Source organism: Rhododendron vialii, chromosome 5a, assembly GCF_030253575.1.
Source record: "Rhododendron vialii isolate Sample 1 chromosome 5a, ASM3025357v1".
Taxonomy (NCBI): Eukaryota; Viridiplantae; Streptophyta; class Magnoliopsida; order Ericales; family Ericaceae; genus Rhododendron; species Rhododendron vialii.
Window position 1 is genome coordinate 34,878,495 of NC_080561.1, and position 21,262 is coordinate 34,899,756.

Consider the following 21,262-nt stretch of genomic DNA (forward strand, 5'->3'; position numbering starts at 1 on the left):
CACCACCCTTTGATCACAATTTTCCTGCTTGCTTTTGCTTGTGATTCGCGAACCCGCCCCAGAATGTATTTACTTATAAAATTCTACTTTCCCCCATACATATATAGTCAGGTTTATACTGAAAAAACAAATATTTGTATTCTTATATTTTCACCATTATACGAAAAATATATAGTTCGCCTTTACATTTATCTGTTACGCAAAAAATATATATTTTACCTTTATATTTTTGCCGTTAATATTTAAATATCACCTTATATATAAATATCGCCTTTACATTTTTGTCTTTTTTGATATATTTGGTTTTTTCGTATGATTGACAATCAAACTTCTACCATTTTGACGAAAAAAGAAGAAGAAAGAATATGTACCAAGTTTGGATTGAGGCGGTGAATTGGTTCTGCATAACTTGGGACCCCTTCCCAAGACTGATCTGGTCGAGTTTTAAAACTACTAATCAGAAAGAAGTAAAGATATGGTTAAATAGAAACTAAGAATTGGTCCGGATGGAAGGTGTCCTCCTTTAATAAAGTCACGAAAAAAGCAGCAAACATTGCTGAAGAGATAGCTTGAGATGTGGTGCTTTGATCCCCTACTGACATGCTACAAAAGTGAAGGGACTGAATCTATGTTGCCTGGAATGTACATCGTCCAGGTACAAGGAACAGGAATAAGCGAGGGTATACTTCTATAGATTACGATGTAAGACTATACTAAGAGATCAAAATCCAATGAGTACAACAGGGGGTTTCGAATTCATGATGCAAAATACATTTTAGATGCATTTTGACAGATTTTCTTTTAAATGTATCATATCGGTGGATTTTATTTTAGTTTAGTCTCCTTCCTTCAGCAAAATGTAAGGCAATAACTAGGAAAATCATAGCTTTTGCTTGGGATCGATGAGTGTGTTGCAATGTTAGTTTGCCATTTATTGGAATCATGGAATGTGCAGTCCGATATGTAGGTTGCTAGGATGGTAGCAAATTGTGGTAACAGAGGACAGAACCAACCAACAAAAATCATAAACCCAAGGAGCTGAGTTGCTGGGAGATCCTTCCTACTCTCTAGCTGCTGAAAAGGAGGAAAAAAAAAAAAAAAAAAAACGGAGAATTGGTAGGGATATTCACATGACAAAAAGCAATGGTTAAGGGCCCATCTTAGACTACTGTTAGCTGCTACAATGAAAAAGCACTCGTTCTGGTTCTGGTACATGAATCTTCTAGAAAGAGTTACAAATTAATCTCGAGTCAGTCTTAAATATCATACCAACTCCAACATCATTGAATTAGGAATAAACACACTGCCCCGGTAAATATTCAGAACCTCCAACCAAGGAAAATTAGAAATGTTGCGATTTCTGGAGTTATAACCAAAATTAAACAGTTTTGAAAGATTAGAACCAAGTTGTCGTCCAGGACTGTTAGCAAGGTTGGAGGTTCTGGAAGAGGATTGAATGTTACATTTTGAGATGGATGAGAATAGACGACTTTTCGCTTATAGTATTCCAAATGCACCAAAGAATTCAGGAAATAGGAATGAGAGAAACATATCATGTGTTTGGTTTCAACCTCTGAGAAGTATGAAACCAAGACCCCAACTATCAACAAATAGATTGACAGTGAGTTTGGGGCATAGGTCTAAACCAGTCCCAAATCAAATGGGCCTAACAAAATCACAAAGAAGAGAAATGCGAGTGGAATTCGATCTCTAGGTTACAGTGACAAAAGGGGCAAAAAAAAACTCCGATCCACCCCCTACTGCTCATGGATTTTAATAAGATGCCCTTTTAAGGTAATCGCTCATGGATCGATGTATATTGGTACATGACTAATGCTTTTGCTGCCGAAGCAGGGGCTGAATGCACAACCTAGCAGGAGAACCAGTGAGATCGTTTAAAAAATTAAATTTAGATCTCTCTTTGGAAGGGTGCCGCAACCAAAACATTTACCTGTAGCAAATGAGAGTAATCCTTATGGATAATCTATCAAAAAAAATTCAAACACGTTATGTATTATTCTCGGTATACCAAAACTATCGATACTTCAAAAAGTGGATAGTACAAAAGAGACGATAAAGTCCTCCAAAACACATGATTTGATTGCAATGACAAATAAATCTATTTTATCCTTTGCCTTTAGGAAATACATAGAAGGTATAGTAACAAGAAGTAGCGAAAGCTCTGCATCCTCTATTGTAGGCTTGTTTCTAGGAGCTTCCTGAAAAAATGAAATAAAAAATGGGAACATGGTACGATCAATGTGACGATTGGATATAGCAAACGCCAAATATTTAGCCACCATCACTCCAACAATGGATGGTTTTGCCAAAAAAAAAAGAAGGCAAAAATGAGGGAGTGATAACATATAAGCCTAAGCTTAATTATTTTGGCTTAATAAGCTATTTGGATTATATTTTGTCTTTATTCATATTTCTTTTTGCATTTGTTATTTTTTCATCAAATTTTATGTTGATTACTAATTCTTCTCAATAAGAGGAATCTAAAAGGTAAAGAATTACGTTCCAAACTTGTTTTTTGAATAAAGACCAAATTAATAATCAAAGACAAACAAAATTATAAATGGCTTATCAGAAACTTATGCTAATTTTAGGATCCTGCAGCTATCCAATAATGGCAACTAGCATCTGGGGATATCAAGCCATTTTGCAATTAGAAACTAGGGTACGAATATAAGTTACCATAGCAATTGAACGACGAAGGAGTCCCAAGCTTAATCTGCAACATGACCTGCACATACATTGTGTGTGGTTAGAGACTAGGCCAAAACAGACCGAGAACTCAAGCAAGATGTGTGATTATCCAAAACAGGATTAAATGAAATGTTTGATGCACATAGAATGGTCAACGGAAAATCTAAGGGAATTCAAAATTTTGAGAAAGAATACTCACGGATAAGATCTAAAGTCTCTTCTGTAGTCTAGCCCAGTTCAACGCAGTGGTCAAATAGATCCAATCTGTAATGTGGTTCAGAAACTTGAAAAATGCATGTTGAGACCGACTATAGAAAAGTAAAGGGCCAAAAACTCCCCAAAATCCGAAGAAGAAACCAAGCCCCATGCTAGCGTAAAAACCTTGAGTAATGGACCTATCCTCATCTTCTTGAATGTTTTTGTCAGTATTGGGAGATTCTGTTGTTTTTTCCTTTCCTGGGCACTTGTTGGAAAGTGGAAGCCCACAAAGTTCAGGATTCCCAGCATATGCAGAAGCATTAAAGCTTTGGAGTTGTGTGCTTAATGGGATTTCGCCGGACAAATTGTTACTTGACACGTTCAAAAAGCTTAAAAAATGTAGATGAGCAAGGCTTCTAGGAATTTCACCAGAAAGTCTATTAGCAGATAAGTCAAGAGATTCCAACATTTCCATCCGACCGATCTCTTGGATGATGTTTCCTGTCAAAGTGTTTCTTGAGAGGTTCAAGGAATGCAATCCTGCAAGATTCCCAATTTGTTGAGGAACTTTTCCCGATAATCTATTGCTAGAAAGATCAATGGTCTTTAGCAGTCCCAGATTTTTGCTGTACTCCAAGTCGTTTCCTTTCCATTGCACAAATGCTTTAGCTACATATGTGCTGTTTTCAAACATAATGCCAGTCGGTGCAGTGTTATACCTAAAACTTGTGGTGGCATCGGAATTCTTAGTTTCCACCAGAGCAGCGAAATTGGAAAAGCATGGTCGTATACTTCCTGATAAATGGTTCTGGGAGAAGTCCAAGATTTGAATGCGGTTAAGATGACATATTTGCCGAGGTATGCTTCCCTTAAACTCATTGGATCGAAGAATAAGGACAATCAAACTTGTCAGGTGTGTCCCCAACCATGCTGGTACTATCCCTGTGAATTTGTTTCCTCTGAAGTCAATAATACTCAGCTTTGTGCATCTCTTAAGAGACGAAGGCACCTCCCCAGAAAAATTGTTATTGCGCAAGTTCAACGTTTGAATTCGCTGTAGCGAGCCGATAGAGCTAGGAATTTTCCCATTCAAATTATTGTTTCCCAAACTAAAGATTGAGAGCATTTTGAAGAGTGACAAACAATATGGAAGCTCCCCCGACAGTAGGTTATCGGAGAGGTCAAGATAGATGAGCAACTGATCTTTAGTAAATGTAGATCTGCATAAGAAAGAAAGCGGGCCCCTGAACTTATTCTTGGAGAGATTCAAAAATACTAAATTGGTAGGAACTAGTGGTATTGAACCTGTAAGAAGATTATTACTTAAATCTATTCCTGTAGCATTCGGAAACTTCAAAGATAGATCAGGCAAGAAGCCACTAATCTGGTTGTGAGAGAGCTTTAGAGTATTTAATCCCGGGGATAGATCCCAGAACCAACTAGGAATATAACCTACAATTCCAGCACTAGAGATATCAAGCACAAAAAAATTGTGTTGAGTTCGAAGCCACTCTGGGAAATGAGGACCTAACTTGCAAGACGACAACTTTATAATTTCAATTTGGAAAGGGGGAACCCAATTAGAACTGATGTTAAAAGTTAGTGCATTGTAAGAGAAGTCCAAATACCACAAACTAGAGAGATTGAAGAAGTGGGCTTCAGAGATTGTGCCTTTTAATGAGTTGAAACCGCAGCTTAAAAACACGAGCTTGTGAAGCTGTCCAATACCTCTGTCTATTGTCCCATTCAAATGATTGTCTTCTAGATATAAGCTTTTCAATGATGGAAACACTGAAAGATCAGGTAATGGCCCCGAAATTTGATTCCTCGACAAAGATAGATAAACAAGACTCGGAAGGTTTCCAATGTTTTTTGGGAATGAGCCACTTAATAGATTATTGTCAAGGTCCAATTCTCTCAACAGAGAAAATCTAGTGAAATCGGGCAATGGACCTTTAAGTCGGTTGTCAGATAATAGCAAAGTTTCTAATGAATTCTTTGCCCCTGACAACTTCTGCAGAAACTCATGAAACTCTTCTGTTAGATTATTATCAAACAAATACAAGGATTGCAAATGACTTGAATTCATAAAGGATTTTGGAAGGCCACCTTCAAGTTGATTTTCACTGAGAATGAGGTTTGCGAGAGAAACCATGTCCCCGAAGGCATCTGGAATCAAACCTTTTAACTCGTTACCTCCGAGGTCAATATGAGCAATGCTACTGCTACTGAAGTTGTACAACCAATTGAATATCGAAGAAGATAGACCATTGTAAGAAAAATCAACGACGGATAGGGACACAGAAGAATTAAAACAGAATGAGGAAAATTGAGCAACATTAGGAAGGGAACAACCAGATAAGTGCAACTCTTTGAGGAAAGGGAGATTACTGATAGATTGAACCCAACCAGTTTGTTTACTGAGTAAAACGTAAGAAAGGTCAAGGTGACTTAGTAAAGAAAGATGAGAAAGCCACTCGAGGTTTTCTCTATTCAGCGCAAGAGAATTGTAGCCGAGATCAAGATGCCTCAAGTTTGAAAGGTTGCTGAACTGATGAGGAATTGGGCCATAGAAATAATTCACACTAAGGTCCAAGTACCTCAAATGGTGCAATTCAAGCAATGAAGGGCTAATCTTACCTTTCAGACCATTAGCATGAAGATCAAGCATGGTGACGTGACTAGTAGTATTGTGGTTGCTGCAGTGGACCCCTTTCCATTTGCAACAGTCTTTTACATCTTCTTCTTCAGTACTCCCCCAAGAAAAGAGAGCATCAAAACCACTGGTAATAGCTTGCTTGAAGTTGAGGAGAGCTTGTCTCTCCCTCTCTATGCACCTGATTGTTTCAGCATGATCACCAACTCCTGATCCTGAGGAGAGTGCAAGGTTCAAGTATGGTAATACCAAAAGGAGGAGAACATGGAGAAGTTGAAGAGAGGTTTTGCCCTTGATGATGATCATCTCCTCAAGGGAAATTAATTAAGAACAAGAGAAAGCTGTAAAAACACAAGCTAATGACAATTGGCGCGCATGCAGTCTGTGCTTTATTAGGTCTGTTAACCAATGCAATGGCACCCATCTTATAGAGATTGTGCTTACAATTGACTAAGTGCAAGACTAAAGAAGTTGCCCAGGACTTTCTCAGCAACCTTCCTTTTTCTTAAGTTTCTATTTCCTTATTTTGCTTTTTTAGAAATGCTAAAGTGCCCTCATCTTTTGATGCACATGAATCAAAAAATTTACTGCGTGTCTTTCCATGATGAATGGTAATATGGTAAACCACTTTACAACTAAAATGGGAAGTGATTTTCAAAATATTATACCATTTTGAAAAATATTATGAATCAATGTGATGCATTACATGGTTAAAATATTATGTTTTCTTTCGATAAATGTTATGTCATTTTATGGTATTAATTTTACTACACCATTTGTGATTTTGTGTACGACATCTTTAATTTTTTATTAGCCTTCTTGTGGTCAACATTAAGCATTCTTATGTGAAATTTAACGTGGATTCCGTATCCCAACACAACGTGACTTAGCTTAGCATTCCCCTTTTTTCTCTCCTTGTTAATTGAAAGAACTATTAGCATGTAATTAACTTCCTAATCATGCAAGAAGGCAAAAAAAATTATAACATCTGAGTAGCTAAAGTAAAGGAAATCAACTGAGACCCCTTTAGTAGCGGTGAGCGAAAACAGAAGTTCGAAAGAGCTTTTTCCCATGACCATTGCATAAGCAAAATTAAGAACCAGATGAAGCAGTACGTAGAAACACGAACTAATTGGAGTTTCCAATCTATGCATGTATATATAGTTCTGTTAACACAAGAAATGGCACTCATTTTGTATACTCTCTTCATCCCAAAAAGATTATCTATTACCAAATTGAGAAACTTAAAAGGGAATGTATTTTCTTAAATAAAATAAACTCAAAAATATTTTTGCAACTTATACTGGATATCAAAGATTCCTTACAGTATTTTTTGGATAATTCAGGCGTCTGAGTCAGCTTTTTTTTTGAACAACAAAAGAAAAGGGAATTCATTAATTTTGAAAGAAATATACAAAGAATAAAGGGATCGGGCCACGACGACAACACAACAGAAATCAAACAACCCCATAAAAGATGGCACCTTTGTGCCCACCAATCATACGCCACCCCGACCCAAGGAAGAAACCAAATGGTGTCTGTGCCAGCTTACTAGCACCACAACTAATTCGGGGGAACAATCCCACCACCCATTTACGGGGAATGACTCCATATAATTGATTAAATTCTTCAATTCTTTCACAAAGTGCATTCTTTTTAACACCAGGGGCAACATTTTGAGGACACCAAATTTTCCAACTTGTCAACTTCTCTTGGTAATAACTGCGATTGAAACCACAAGAAACTAAGCAAGCCCCAGTGGTACTAATTTGCAAATCTATGGCTGTAACTCAAGTCAAGGTCATGTATGGCTATAATACAATCTTGTCTCATCACTAGTCACATTCTAGTCCATCTTTTTCGATATTTTGGAAAAACCAAATTCGTGCTTACAATTGACTTAGCGCAAGACTAAAGTCCTTCCTTTTTTCCGTGTGTACCGGTGGATTTAAAAAGAACCTCACAAATTGACTTGGGTTATAGGTGTGGTTCTAGATGTACTCTTGACCGCATCTTATGGCGTAACTGATTATTCCTTAACTTGGACACCGAATTGGTTGGTTTAATTCCGGAGGAAATCGAGGAATGAACGTTACTTGTGGTCTCAATCTCTTTCAAGAGATTGAGGACCATGTCCAGATCAAAAGACCTATGGACTAACCAAACCAATCCGTAAACCACGGTTTACCTACTCCCCAAAACAAATTCTACTACCTACTGTTCTCATGCGCTCACATATTGTTCGGGAAAAAATAAAGGCAAGTAGATGTAACTTTAAAATTCACTGAAAATCTCCAACTTTTGCCAAGCACATGCAGCCACCATTCTCTTGCTTCGTGGGTAGGACACCCTCTGGTTCATTAAGGAAGGACAACTCTCACTAAAAGATAACTTTTTTCTGTTAAGATGCTATAGTTCAATCTTCGTCGCCTCCCCTTTAGGGAGAAAGAAAGCTGAAATAAATCGCAGTGAACGAAATAGATTACGATATAACAAGAGATCAAAATTCAATGAGTGGAGTGTCATTTTTCGAATTTCTAATGTAAAATGTATTTTAGAAGCACTTTGACAGATTTTATTTTACATGTGTCCCATTAGTGCTCCATTTTTTTTTAGTTGACTATATTTTATTTTGGTCTCCATTGGCAAAATGGTAAGAAAATAAGCAGGAAAAGCATCAAGATCGCCTAGGATCAGTGAATTTTCTATTTGGAATGTTAGTGTACCATTGTCGGGATGTGCGGTCCGACACATAGTTCCTTAGGATGGTACCGCATTGTGGGAACAGAGCACTGAACCAAGCAGCAAAATCCATAAATCGAGGAGCTGAATTGGCTGGGACATCCTTTCTACTCTCTAGCTTCCAAAAAGAAATTTAAAAATAGAACAGAGAATTGGTAGTGATATTCACATGACAAAAGGCAATGTTTTAGAGTCCATCTCGGACAACTGTTAGCTAGCTGTTGCAATGAAAGAGCACTCCTGAAGAACATCAATCTTCTTGAAAGAGGTACGAATTAATCTTGAGATAATCTTAAATACCATATCAACTCCATCATCTTTGAATTATGAACAAATAAACACACTGCCCACCAATAAATATGCAGAACTTCAAAGCAAGGATAATTAGAGATAGCTGTGTTTTCTGGGATCGTCAACAAAAGCAAATAATTTTGCAATATCAGAACCATATTGTCTTCTAGGGGTATTAGAAAGGTTGGATGTCATGGAAGAGGATTGAAATGTAACATTTTGGTATGGATGAGAATAGACGACTTTTCGTTGGCAGGTTTCCAAATGTACCAATGAATGCAGCAAAAATATGAATGAGAGACGCTTTATTTTTTTGGCTTCAACCTTTGAGGAGTAGGCCGGAAACCCAGGCCCCAACTATAAACAGAGAGATAGACAGTGAGTTAGGGGCATATGAATCAGTCCCAAACCAGATGGGCCTAGCAAAATCACAAAGATGAAAAATGGGCTTGGATTTTCGATCTCTCTAGGCTAAAGTGATAAATAGTAGCCAAAAAAAAGAAAAAACGATCCACCCCCTACTACTCCACATTAATCATGGCAAAGGTTTCATAAGAAGAGTTGAATTCTGTAAGTGAGATTGAGGTCAAAGTGCAGGGGTCAAGATGATGATTAGCCAAAAAATGTTCCATGAACACTTCTTTAATCTATAAAATCTCAAGGGCGCCGCTATTCGCAGCCCTCTATTTACTCCCGTAGCCCACTAAATTTCGGTAAATGATTGTTGAAAATCATAAATAACATTTCGGTAAATTGCTGTTGAAAACAAGATTATATTTCGGTAACTACATGTCGAAAATATGTTCAACTTTCGGTAAACAACAGCCGTACATGCATTTTCGGTAAACATCTGTTGAAAAAAATATTATATTTCGGTAATTGGACGCTGAAAATATATCTCAATTTCGGTAACTAACTGTCGAGTATAATTGGAAATTTTTAACGGGCTATGGGAGTAAATAGAGGGCTGCGAATAGCAGCGCCCAATCTCAAAGGGAGTAACTTCATTAATAGCAAGATATTAGTTTCATGACATACATAAAACACAAAAAGGGAAACTAGCAAGTCTAGGGTAAGAAGAACCATCTATGGTGCGTGTAGCGACCAGTCTTCTATCCCTAAGACTATCACAAAATCAATTAAGGCTTGTGCTTCTAAAGGATGGGCTCGATGAACAACTTGCAGGAGAACCGGTGAAATCCTATAAAAAGTAGCCAATTTAGATATCTCCTTGGAAAGGTGCCGCAATCAAACATTATCTGCAGCAAATTACAACAATCCTTATCAATATGCTATTTAAGTAGTAAGAAACCGAGCATGAGGTATTCAAACTGTGCCATTTAAGGGACTCAAAACCTCTACAATTTGCAATAAATTTTTTCTATCTATCTCTCTCCACTCACTACACTTTAAAATCTCCCTCAAAATCCACACCGAACTAGGTCTTAGTATTCTCAGTATGCCAACACTACCCCCAATTCACAATGTACATAGTACAAAACAGAAGATTAAGTGCTCCTAAACACGTGATTTAATTGCAATGACACATTAAACTACTATCAACTCCTTTGGGAAATAAATGGAAGGTCTAGTAAAGAGAAGTAGCAAAAGCTCTGCAAACTCTATTGTAAACTCGTTTCTAGGAGCTTCTTGGAAAAAATGAAAGAAAAAAGAAAAGAAAAGAAAAACCGTACAATCAATATATGATCCCACTAATTACCCAATTAAATTGCAAATCGTGAAACTTATGCTAATTTTAGGATCCTGTAATCAAAAAATGACAGCTAACATATGGGGGATACCAAACCATTTAGTAGTTAAAAACTAGGGTAGTAGTATAAGTTACCATAGAAATTTCAGGACCAAAGAGTCTTGTTCTGTAATATGATCTGCACATACATTGTGGTTAGAGACTTCGTTGATATAGTCCGAGAACATGAGCAATGTTTGTGATTGAATCCTAAATAGGATTTAAAAGAAGTTTTTCACACCTATATAGTGATCAACCAAAAAAATTAAGGGAAGGCAAAATTTTGAGAATGATACTCACCGATAAGATCTAAAGCCTCCTTTTTAGTCTAGCCCAGTTCAATGCAATGGTCACATGGATCCAATCCGTTATGTGGTTCAGGAACATGAAAAATGCATGTCGAGACCGACTATTGAAAAGTATAGTGCCAAAAACTCCCCAAAATCCAAAGAAGAATCCAAGCCCATGCTAACATAAAATCCTTGATTAATGGACCTATCCTCTCCTTCTTGAATGCTTTTGTCTTTGGGTTGGGCAGTAATTGGAGGATTTGCAATTGTTTCGTCTCCTGGGCACTTGTTGGGAAGTGGATCCCCACAAAGTTGAGGATTCCCAGAATATGCAGAAGCATTAAAGCTGTAGAGATCCGTTCCTAATTTGAATTTATTTAATTTAAATAATTTGGATATGTGTAACTTTTTAATAATTTTGTGAACCATGGATTTTTTTTTATGTATATATGTGTGAATGTACAGTATGCGTAATTGATCGGACTCAATTTTGTGTGCCATGGACGAGTTATTGGAACCACATGTTATGAACATTTTTTTTATAACTTTTTTAGAGTTAGCTATTATTAATTGTTGGCTTTATGGGCGTTAGTGTAATGACTCAAAACATTTTAGAAGATGGAGCAATAGCTTGATTCTTGGAGGGCCATAGTGCAATTTTGCACTTAAAATGGCTGAGGACAGCCGAGAACTCTCGAGAGTTCTCTGCTTTTCATTTTTTTCTTTTCCGTTCTCTCTTTCTTCCATTTTCTCAACTCTCTACGAACCCTCTTTGTTCAACCCCAAAATTGAAGGCCAAGGCTCGATAATTTCACAAAAAGGCAAGAAGAAGACGTGATCTACGGACAAAAGGCTACGCATCTATCCGAACAAAATCTCAATCGGTCAAATTTCGGGATTTCAACATTTTTGGGGGTTTTCCTCTTTGAGTAGGATTTATGCTAAAAGTTTAAATATGAGTGTGTATATGTGTTGATGCACCCTTATTTTAAGATTTTGATAGATTAATCAAAGTATAGAACTTGGCTTAGTTTATTGTAGTTGATAGTATTTGCTATACGATACTTGGGTTAGTGATTTGTGTGGTTATTCGTGACTATGATGGAGGCTATACTCTTTTAGACATTTCTATCTTCGTATGTACGGTGTTCATTTTCAATATAAAAATTAGGATTTTTAAGGGGTACTTGAACACGACCTAACTATTGTTGCGCTCACCTTTTGGTTGAGGAAATGCTAGTAACTTAAATGGACACCTTTCTAGTCAAAGTATAATTTTTCCTTGTGCAATTGGTAAGCTAATGAGAAGCATTTCTTAATATATGATTTCGGGTACTCATGAATAGATGTATGTTGTAACCATTTTTGTAGAGGGTGCACTGCTTTTGTTCTATATGGGTTCATTTGGTTGATTTGGGCTTAGATCCAAGTAATGAGATATTAAGATTGTTATTTTTGTGATTTTGAGTTGCGTTGCCGGAAGACTTGGGTCAATTTTGACGCTGTCGGTGAAAGTCCGTAAACCTACTGGGTCAATTGTGACACCGTCGGGGAAAGTCCGTAAACCCGCGCGGGGTATGTTGCTTTGTCCTTCGGGTTAGTAGCCCGTAAAGTGCATATGTGCTTGAGACGTCTAGCACGGTTGGTTAGTGATTGTGTCGGTGAGCAACTCATATAATTTTATATCTCGGTGTTTAGTAAATTTGATATTCGATTTGGGTGGCTGTTCTATTATGAGCTTCGTTATTTTTAGTATCGACTTTTATGGGTAATTTCCTTTATTTGGGACTTGATTTGAGTTTGTGGCTTAATAGCATTCTTTTGAGCATTTGAAGAGAAGGAAAAATTAAAAACACTTAATATAATATATAGATTATTTTTATTGTGTTGGCTTGACCTTGAATTGGGATTTTATAACTTCATTATAAATATTGAAGGAGAAGGAAGTAAGAAAACTTTTCAATACGTGTATATTAAAATAGTATATTTTGTATAGCAATCTTTGCATGTTCATATCTATTCGTTTAGCATATTTCCTGCACGAGCTGTGGCTCATGTTGTTAACCCAAAATTTTCAGGTTTAGAGATGGATCTGAAGGCTTAAGAATCATGAAAATGTTCTAGTTCTTTTTTTTTAGAACTTAATCGGATACTTGTACATATTTGTTTGTAAGGAGGCATGAGGCATGTAAACTTTGATTTATTTTGGGGATGTAAAATTGTAGATTGAGAGAACGGGGCTTGGATGGGTATAAAAAAAGTGTATTTTGGAGTTTATTTTTAATAAAAGGTGGGTCGTGACAAGATAGTATCAGGATGGGTATAAAAAACATAGTGTATTTTGGAGTTTATTTGTAATAAAAGGCGGGTCGTGACAAAAGTTTTGGAGTTATGTGCCAAATGAGATTTTGCCAAACAAATTGTTACTTGAGGGTTCAAAACACTTAGATAATTTAGATGAGCAAGGCTTCTAGGAATTTCACCAGAAAATCTATTTGCAGACAATTCAAGATATTCCTACATTTCCATCTGACTGATCTCTTGAGTGATTTTTTCTGTCAAATTGTTTCTTGAGAGGTTCAAGGAATGCAACCCTGCAAAGACTCCAAACTTGTTCCGGAATATTTCCGGATAATCTATTGCTAGAGAGATCAATGATCTTTTGCAGTTCGAGATTTTTGTCGTACTCCCGGTCTTTGTCCTTTCCATTGCAGAACTGCATTAGCTTCATATGTGCCATCATTAGCCAATTCGTCAGTAGCAAAATCGGCAAACGGTAATGAGTACTCAAAACTTGAGGTGCCATCAGAATTCTTACTTTCCACCAGAGTAATAAAATTGAAAAAGCATGGTGGTATATTTCCTGATAAATTATTCTGGGATAAGTCCAAGACTTGAATGCGGTTAAGATGACATGTCTGCTGAGGTATGCTTCCGTTGAACTCATTGGATCGAATAATAAGGACAATCAAACTTGTCAAGTGTGTTCCTAACCATGATGGTATTATTCCTGTGAATCTGTTACCTCTTAGGTCAATAATACTCAGCTTCTTGCATCTCTTAAGAGAAGAAGGCACTTCCCCAGAAAAATTGTTATCGCGCAAGTTCAATGTTTGTATTTGACTCAGCGAGCCAATTGAGCTGGGAATTTCCCCATGAAAATTGTTGTATGCCAAACTCAGGATGGATACTTTTTTGAAGTGAGATAAACAATATGGAAACTCCCCTAATAGTCAGTTATTTGAAAGGTCAAGATAGAAGAGCTTCTCCCCAGTAATTGCGCATAAGGAAGAAAGGGAGCCTCCAAACTTATTCTTGGAGAGATTCGAAGACGATATATTAGAAGGAAGTAGGGGTATTGCCGTATTGGACCTGTAAGAAGATTATCACTTAAATCTATTCCAAGAAAGTTCCGAAATCTCAAAGATAGATCAGGCAATAAGCCATTAATCTGGTTGTGAGAGAGATTCAGAAAACTTAATTCCGGGGATAGATCCTAGAACCAAATGGGAATATTACCTGCAATTCCAGCACTAGAGATATCAAGCATAAAAAATTTGTTTTGAGTTTGAAGCGACTTCGGGATACGAGGACCCAAATTGCAAGATGACAACCTTATAACATCAAGTTGGAAAGGGGGAACTGATAGGTGCGTAAATGTTCACATAAGCGCCCCTAATTTATCTTTGTTATGTCTATTTATATTGTTAATTGGAGCTTAATGCTTGACTTTTGTATTGTAGGTGTTTGGAGGCTTAATCCGTAAAACCGTAAATTAAATTTACGTGGGCAGAGCTAAAAGAATTGATTATGGATTGGAGGGGGTGTTCCACTTTTTAAGAAAATGAACTTTTAAAAAAGAAAGGTAATTTCAAGCTCAAAAATCATGTGTTTACGCAAATAATTTTCCTCCTAATATCGATCTTGTTTGATAGATCTTATTGAGATTTTTTAAACGGTTCAAAAAAAATTTAAAAAGTCATTTCTGATTTTCATTATATTTGAGCTTGAAATTACCTTCTTTTTGAAAAAGAAAGTTTAGAAAGAAAGTGGAACGGGTTGCTCCTACTGCGCACATAGTTTCGGAAGTGAAAGTGGCAGCAAAATAACGCAGAAGTGATTTATGTTTGGTGGGCCGAAAAGAAGTGTAATATTTTTGATATTTTGACCAAGTCTTGCCTAAGCCAATTTCCCAGCAGTGGGCCATGTTTGGAAAGAGGGCTTTTGCAAGAGTAACTCACTTTTTGGGAAAATGACGGCCAAGGACGTGTTTGATAATTAATACCTTCTAATGACATTTTCAGCATTAACAAATATTCTCAGCATGTCCTTGACGGATATTAATTATTAAAATACGTCCTAAGCCGTCATTTCCCCCCACTTTTTTAGCCCACACATGAAGGAATTGTTTTTTTCCGGCTACTGTAGCATATAAAAGCATCAAGCACAAACAGGGGTGGGGAACTTTTGGACAGCCGAGCACTTTTTATCGCGTAGAACAGTAAACAAAGAACGGGGCCTGCAAGACTTTTGTTCCGATAGTTTTTCTTTCGAGTTTTGTTCCTTTTAAGTTGTTTGAAACTTTGTTCAATTACTCGTATTTCGGTAATTCATTTTAATTTTTGTTCTTTAAAAAAGTTGTTCGTTTGTTCTTGTTTAACTTAGATCTTTTGTTTAATTTTCATCTCGCGTAATAGAAGCATGTTTCAAATTAGGATTTCTTTTGTTTCTTCCTTAATAATGAGTGAGTAGTCATATAGGTAGAGTTGCAGGGTGATTAGCACACCGTGGCCGGTTTGGAGGCGTTCTGCTCCTATTTCGAAATAAAAAAATGTAAGAAAAATAATTTTAGATTGGTAAAATACTTCTCGTAGACAAACCTGGGCATTATCAGAGTCTATGTGAACGGGGGAATGGGGGTCCAAAACTCATTCTCCACTGCGCATGGGTAAACGGCGACCATAAGGGTTCGCATTTTGCGGGGTATCTTTTTCAATCTAAAATCAAAAGTTTTAAAGAACATTTTTTGAGCAGATGAGTCCTAGCCAGATGCGAGTGCTATGAACCCTATGACCGTACATTTCTTTTAATTATTTGAAAAGTACAATTAATATATAGGTTTTAGTTAATCTTAATCAATCGACAAGGGGTGGCTATCTAAGAACCCGTTTAAATTATAACAACCCGAGTTTTTAAGTCAGCACACATCACTGTCTTTGTGGATTCGACTCCGGTCTTACCGGATATTGTGCTACGTCGGTTTTAGCTCTACGCTTGGGGCAACCCATTATTTTAGGACTAGGAATTCGTCAAGTATTTTTGGCGCCGTTGCCGGAGACGGTAACGTGTGTTAAAAATTCGGGTAGATATTTTTTATTTGTTTTCTTTTTAGCTTTTGTTTTGAGTCATCATAAATAGAGGTAAGCAATCATCTATTGTAGCTAGGAAAACAATCACCTCTGAAACCCAAGTACTACTGGGATAACATCAAGCATCTAGCCGCTATAGAAAGAGAGTCGTCGCGTGAGATCCCTGTAGTTGAGCTAGTGTCAGCCAGTATGTATTAAGTCTTTTAATATCGACGGCATTTTGTCGATTTAGTTATTGAACCACCAATGGCAGAGCAACAGAAGTCGATGCGTGAACACATACATCCTGAGAGGACCACTTCTCTCGGACCAATAGTTCTGCCAACAGAGACAGGGGAGGCGCGTAATGCCTTCACTATCAAGTCTGGTACCCACAATGCCCTCCCTCTTTTCTACGGGAGGGAGAATGAGGATCCTTAAGACCATGTCCGCTATTTTGAGGGGTTGGTCTGCACCCTTGCCACCGGTTCTTAGTGGGAGAATGCTTGCCTTAAGCTTTTCCCAGCCTCACTTAAAGATAGTGCTGACAAGTGGTTGCGGATGCAAAAGGCTCAGTCTCTCACGACGTGGGCTGCTATCCGAGTTCTCTTCTACAAGAAGTTTTTCTCGGAGAGTAAATTAAAGTACCTGACTCACCAAGTACAATTTTTTAAGCAAAAGGAGGGCGAGTCGTTCTTAAGGTGCTGGGAGCGGTTCAAGAACTTGTTGTTGTCCTTGCCGCACCATGGGTTTGCAAAGCACCAACTGGTGTCATTTTTCTATTTGGGCCTGAATGTTGCGACGGCCCAGCAGATTGAGTACCTTAGTAAGGAGGAGGATTTTCTAGACAAGTCCATGGATGATGCGTGGGACACTCTAGAAGAGTTGGCCGAGAAATACCGGAGTTGGGAACCTTCCGATTTCGGTGATAAGACCATGACTGCATAGGGACCCAATGGGTCAGGCATCTTCAAGATCTAATGATGCATTAACATGCATATCACGTTTCCACCCAAAGCCTTCGAAATAAAGCAGGAGATACTTTCCACATCATGGCCACCAACTTCGAGTGCTTTTTCAAAATGGAGCCAAAATGCTACAGATTCTCGCCATGTTTACATAACGGCTGGTTTTATTAGTACTTCATCTTTGGTACGTGTTTCTTGATCACAATTTCCCTGTTCGCGTTTGTTTGGGATTCGGGGTGATTTTACCCGCCCCAACCTCATCCAGGAATTTCATCCTTATATATTCAAGTTTTTACTGAGAAAATATACTTTTATCGTTATATTTTCACCATTTATACGGAAATATATAGTTTACCTTTATATTTCTCCGTTATACAAAAGTACTTATTTTACCTTTCTATTTTCTCCGTTACATTGAAATATCACCTATACATAACTATTTTCTCTCATTTTCCTTTAATACCTTGAGCAAGTATTCCTGGCAAACAACTTTTTCTGATTTTTTACGGGGTTGAGAGGGGTGTTTACACCATAATTTAGTAATTTAGTCTAATGTGATCGATTGGGTCAAAATATTACACGTGTCAGCACGTTTTAGACTAATTAATGTAAATGCAATGTGAAGCCTATTAAGGAAAATCAAATGGACTGATCGACGGTTAATATTCAACTTACACGTTTTAGAGCATGAATTACATACGGATCGTGGACGGGGCAGTTAATGCAGGCAAGCAGTTGAAGTAATTACAACGTTGGGAACATGTGAGATCATGGAGAAGTAACCGCCTCGTGTAGATAGTGGAGCAAGAATAGGGAGCATGGAACCACTTAATTCAAATCGAAGGAGGGAATTCCATTTGATTTGAATTTCAAGTCGAAGACAGCCTATAAATACAGGAAAAGAGGATATTTAGAACCCCCTAATCAATCGCCCAAAGGCTTCTATTTTTATCTGTACTTTACATTTCTTGCTCTAGGAGTAGCTTGTAACGTAACTGTCTGTTCAATTGTGTTCTCATAGTCGATTGACTTCTACCTCGAGGAATAATAAAGTCCATTTTGTTCTTCTTTCATCTCCATTCACTTCATTAAGTTTGCTTCCAGAGAAGTCCTGAAATACGGCAAAGAACCAAACCCCATCACCACAAACACCCACATTTCCAGCACGCTTAACAACTCTTAGTCGATTCGTCGACTGTAAGTAAAAATAGACAAACAATTTTGGCGCTAGAAGGAGGGCCTCTTACTAATTTGGAAGTAATGGCACCGGCAACAAGAAAGCAAGGCGACCGACCGATAGAGCCTCAGAATGAAGGCTTGGAAACCCAAAACGATGTGGTACATCCTGAACAAAGGATGCCAGAAAATAGCCAAGGGAATGGCTTGAGTGGACCAACGGATATACAGAGCCTTTCCAGGCAGTTGGCACAGGTTTTGTCTAAACCAGAAGACGAAGCGGCACAGGAATTGATTACCCTAATGAGAAGGGTAGTTACGCCCCCATCCACCATAGATGTTGATGCGCATGGTGTAGTCCATGAACAGTTGCAATCTGGAGATTTGCCTAGACAGGCCCCTCAAACAGGTATATTCAAACCCAGCATTTGACTCAAATATCAATGTGCACAGTCGACCATTTGTAGGTCCAACTGCTCTACGATCCACAATAAAGCCAACCAGTTTTTATCAGAATGTTCCATCTATATATGAAGTTGGAAACAGTAGTCGGAATGGTCAAAGTAATGGTCTAAATCTTAGTCAGAATCCTCAGACTGGTTTCACAGGAGTCCATGTCATGAACAATGGTCAACACATATATAGCACTGCACAAACTTTGCCAACTCATGGCAATTATACGTACTATACTATGCCAGTTGGGTCAAATAATGGAAATGGTGGTCAATACGTTCACAATATGCCAAATATTGGCAATGGTAACGGTCAGAATGTCCCTCTCGCACAACCTCACGTACCAAATGTTCTTAGAGCCCCAGATCCCATGAATATTAACAGGGCACAAATATTAGAAGTCATCCAAGATGTGTACGGACCAGGGCTGCTCAGGGTAGAGAAACCTATGTTTAGGAAGCCTTACCCACATTGGGTTGACAGTGTGCCTTTACCAAGGGGGTATAAATTACCTGAGTTATCACTTTTTAGTGGTATGGAAAATCAATCAACAATCGAACATGTAGGCCAGTTTTGCCTGCAGTTAGGCGAACTGGGCTTGGATGATGTTTTTAAATTGAAATTGTTCCCGCATTCATTAACTAAAACAACATTCACATGGTTCATAAGTTTACCTGCAAATTCTATCCATACGTGGCAAGATATGGAAGAACAATTTCATGCTCAATACTTTAGGCACGAACCAGAAGTTTCGATCGCTGATTTGGCTAAGTTAAAACAAAGGCCAAATGAAACAGCAGAGCAGTTCTTAACTAGGTTTAAAAGGCTAAGAAACCAGTGTCACTGTAATGTGTCAGAGACTGAGATAGTTTGAATAGCTCAGGATGGTCTCGAGTTTAATTTCAAAAAGCAGTTTAATGGATCTAATTTTAAAGATCTGTTTGAACTCTCTATGAGAGCGTCTCAATTTGAAGCTATTCTCCAGGAAGAAGAGCAATTAAAGAATACGTCTTTGGGAACATATTACCAAGATGTGGAAGGAGATATTGAAATCGATGTAGCACAAGTTGTTGGGAAGACCCCCATAATTTGTGACACTCTGGTTAAAGCAGAAAAACCAATGAATATGCCTTCGTCCCAACCCAATAGGCGTGGGGGGCAAGCAAATTATAGACAGTATTCGTTTGACTTAGCACAAGCTGACCAAATATTTGATGAACTGTTGAAACAAAAGTTTATCACTTTAAGTCCTGGGCATATTATCCCTTCTGATAAAGATAGAAAGGGAAAAGAATACTGCAAATGGCACAATTCATTTAGGCATAATACTAACAATTGTGTTACATTTCGGAATTGTGTATAGGACTTGATCCAGAAAGGGTTGCTGCAATATGCTAAAGGTGACAAGGACCCGATGGGTATCGAATCCAACCCTTTTCCAAAGATTGAAGTGAACATGGTGACGGCCAGCCTAGCTAAAAGGTTGGGTTCCAATATTGCAAAACAGAAGCAGGGGGATGAAGATCAAATGCAGACCGAAGAAGAGTCAGCAAAGTCTCATACCTCCAGGTTCCCAAACGATTACCTCTGTATTAGTTGTGGGCATGAAGTCCAGTATGGAGAAGCAATTATAGCAGAAAAGGAGCAGAAAAGTGCATTCTCCAAGTCCGGATTAAGGTTCAACACAATGGGGGGAAACGATCTTCAAATATATGTTGGGGCCAAACTGATTTATGAAGGAATAGATCCAGGGCTTTTCAACAGAATAGAGTCAGAGCATTGCTATGGGCCAGACAATGGACCATTCTTATTCAGAGGACACCCGGTGGTGCCTGCAAGACCTGGGGTGCCTTCTTGCCAAGACCTTGAAGCAGTGGGATACCAATTTCCCAATCGAGGGAGATACCCTAATCAAAGGGGTGTTGGTTTCAGAAGAGGTGCTGGACCACGAGGTGGAGGACCTTATGGACATGGATGGCACCAACCTAGGATGGTTATGCCACCTAATCATGATCATTAGGATTGGAGCACACTTAATCACCCAAAATTCCCAGCAGAGGGTTGGTATACCAAAGTATCCAATTCACAGAAGAGAAGGCTTCAAAGGAAATTTGCAGCTAGGGCTTATGGTGATCCATGGGATCATGTTTTCGAACCACGAGAAAGAATGGAACCATCAAAGGTTTCAAACATGGTGTGGACCCGAGAGCAAGGAGAAGCTAGTGGTCTGAAAAAGCCAACTCTCAAGCATGGGGGGCAAGAAAGTAATGCTGAAGCTTCTCCCCAGTCGACTGCCTAACCAAAGGGTAAGAAAGAGTTGAAGCAGAGCTTGAAGAAGAAGATGGAGGAATTCCAGAAACTCATGGAAGCAGACGATGATGATCTCTTTGACGAAGGTTCAGAACAGGAAGACCTGATCAAAGATGCTTCCCCATCTCCATAGAGATCTGCAACATTTGGCGAAAGTCTGGCCGCAATCCAATTCGGGTCAGTACCTATAAACTATCAGTGTAATATGATTTTAGTTCTGCCAAAGCAGTTCAAGGTAAAACCAAATCAGCCTATGAACTTGGCAGGCGATGTTGAAGATACTACCCAATCGATTGTAAAAATAATGGATAAAGAGAAGCATTTTCAGTCACAGCCCATTAACGTCGAGACAGATGAACACGGAAACA

The 21,262-nt window shown here is 38.2% G+C and overlaps 2 protein-coding genes across 3 annotated transcripts in view; both read right to left on the reverse strand.

Annotated features, from left to right (window-relative positions):
* Positions 1 to 2,920: 2,920 nt before the first annotated feature.
* Positions 2,921 to 21,262, reverse strand: part of LOC131327856 (receptor-like protein EIX1) — a 50,754-nt gene continuing 32,412 nt past the window's right edge. The window contains exon 3 of the mRNA XM_058360983.1: positions 2,921 to 5,652. Coding sequence (XP_058216966.1) covers positions 2,921 to 5,581 — 2,661 coding nt within the window. The 5' untranslated portion in view covers positions 5,582 to 5,652. The remainder of the gene's footprint in view (positions 5,653 to 21,262) is intronic.
* The window catches only part of LOC131327047 (receptor-like protein EIX2), an 84,671-nt gene continuing 73,004 nt past the window's right edge, over positions 9,596 to 21,262 (reverse strand). For both annotated transcript variants that reach the window (XM_058360025.1, XM_058360022.1), the window contains exon 3: positions 9,596 to 9,858. The gene's annotated coding sequence lies outside the window, so the exon portion shown is untranslated. The remainder of the gene's footprint in view (positions 9,859 to 21,262) is intronic.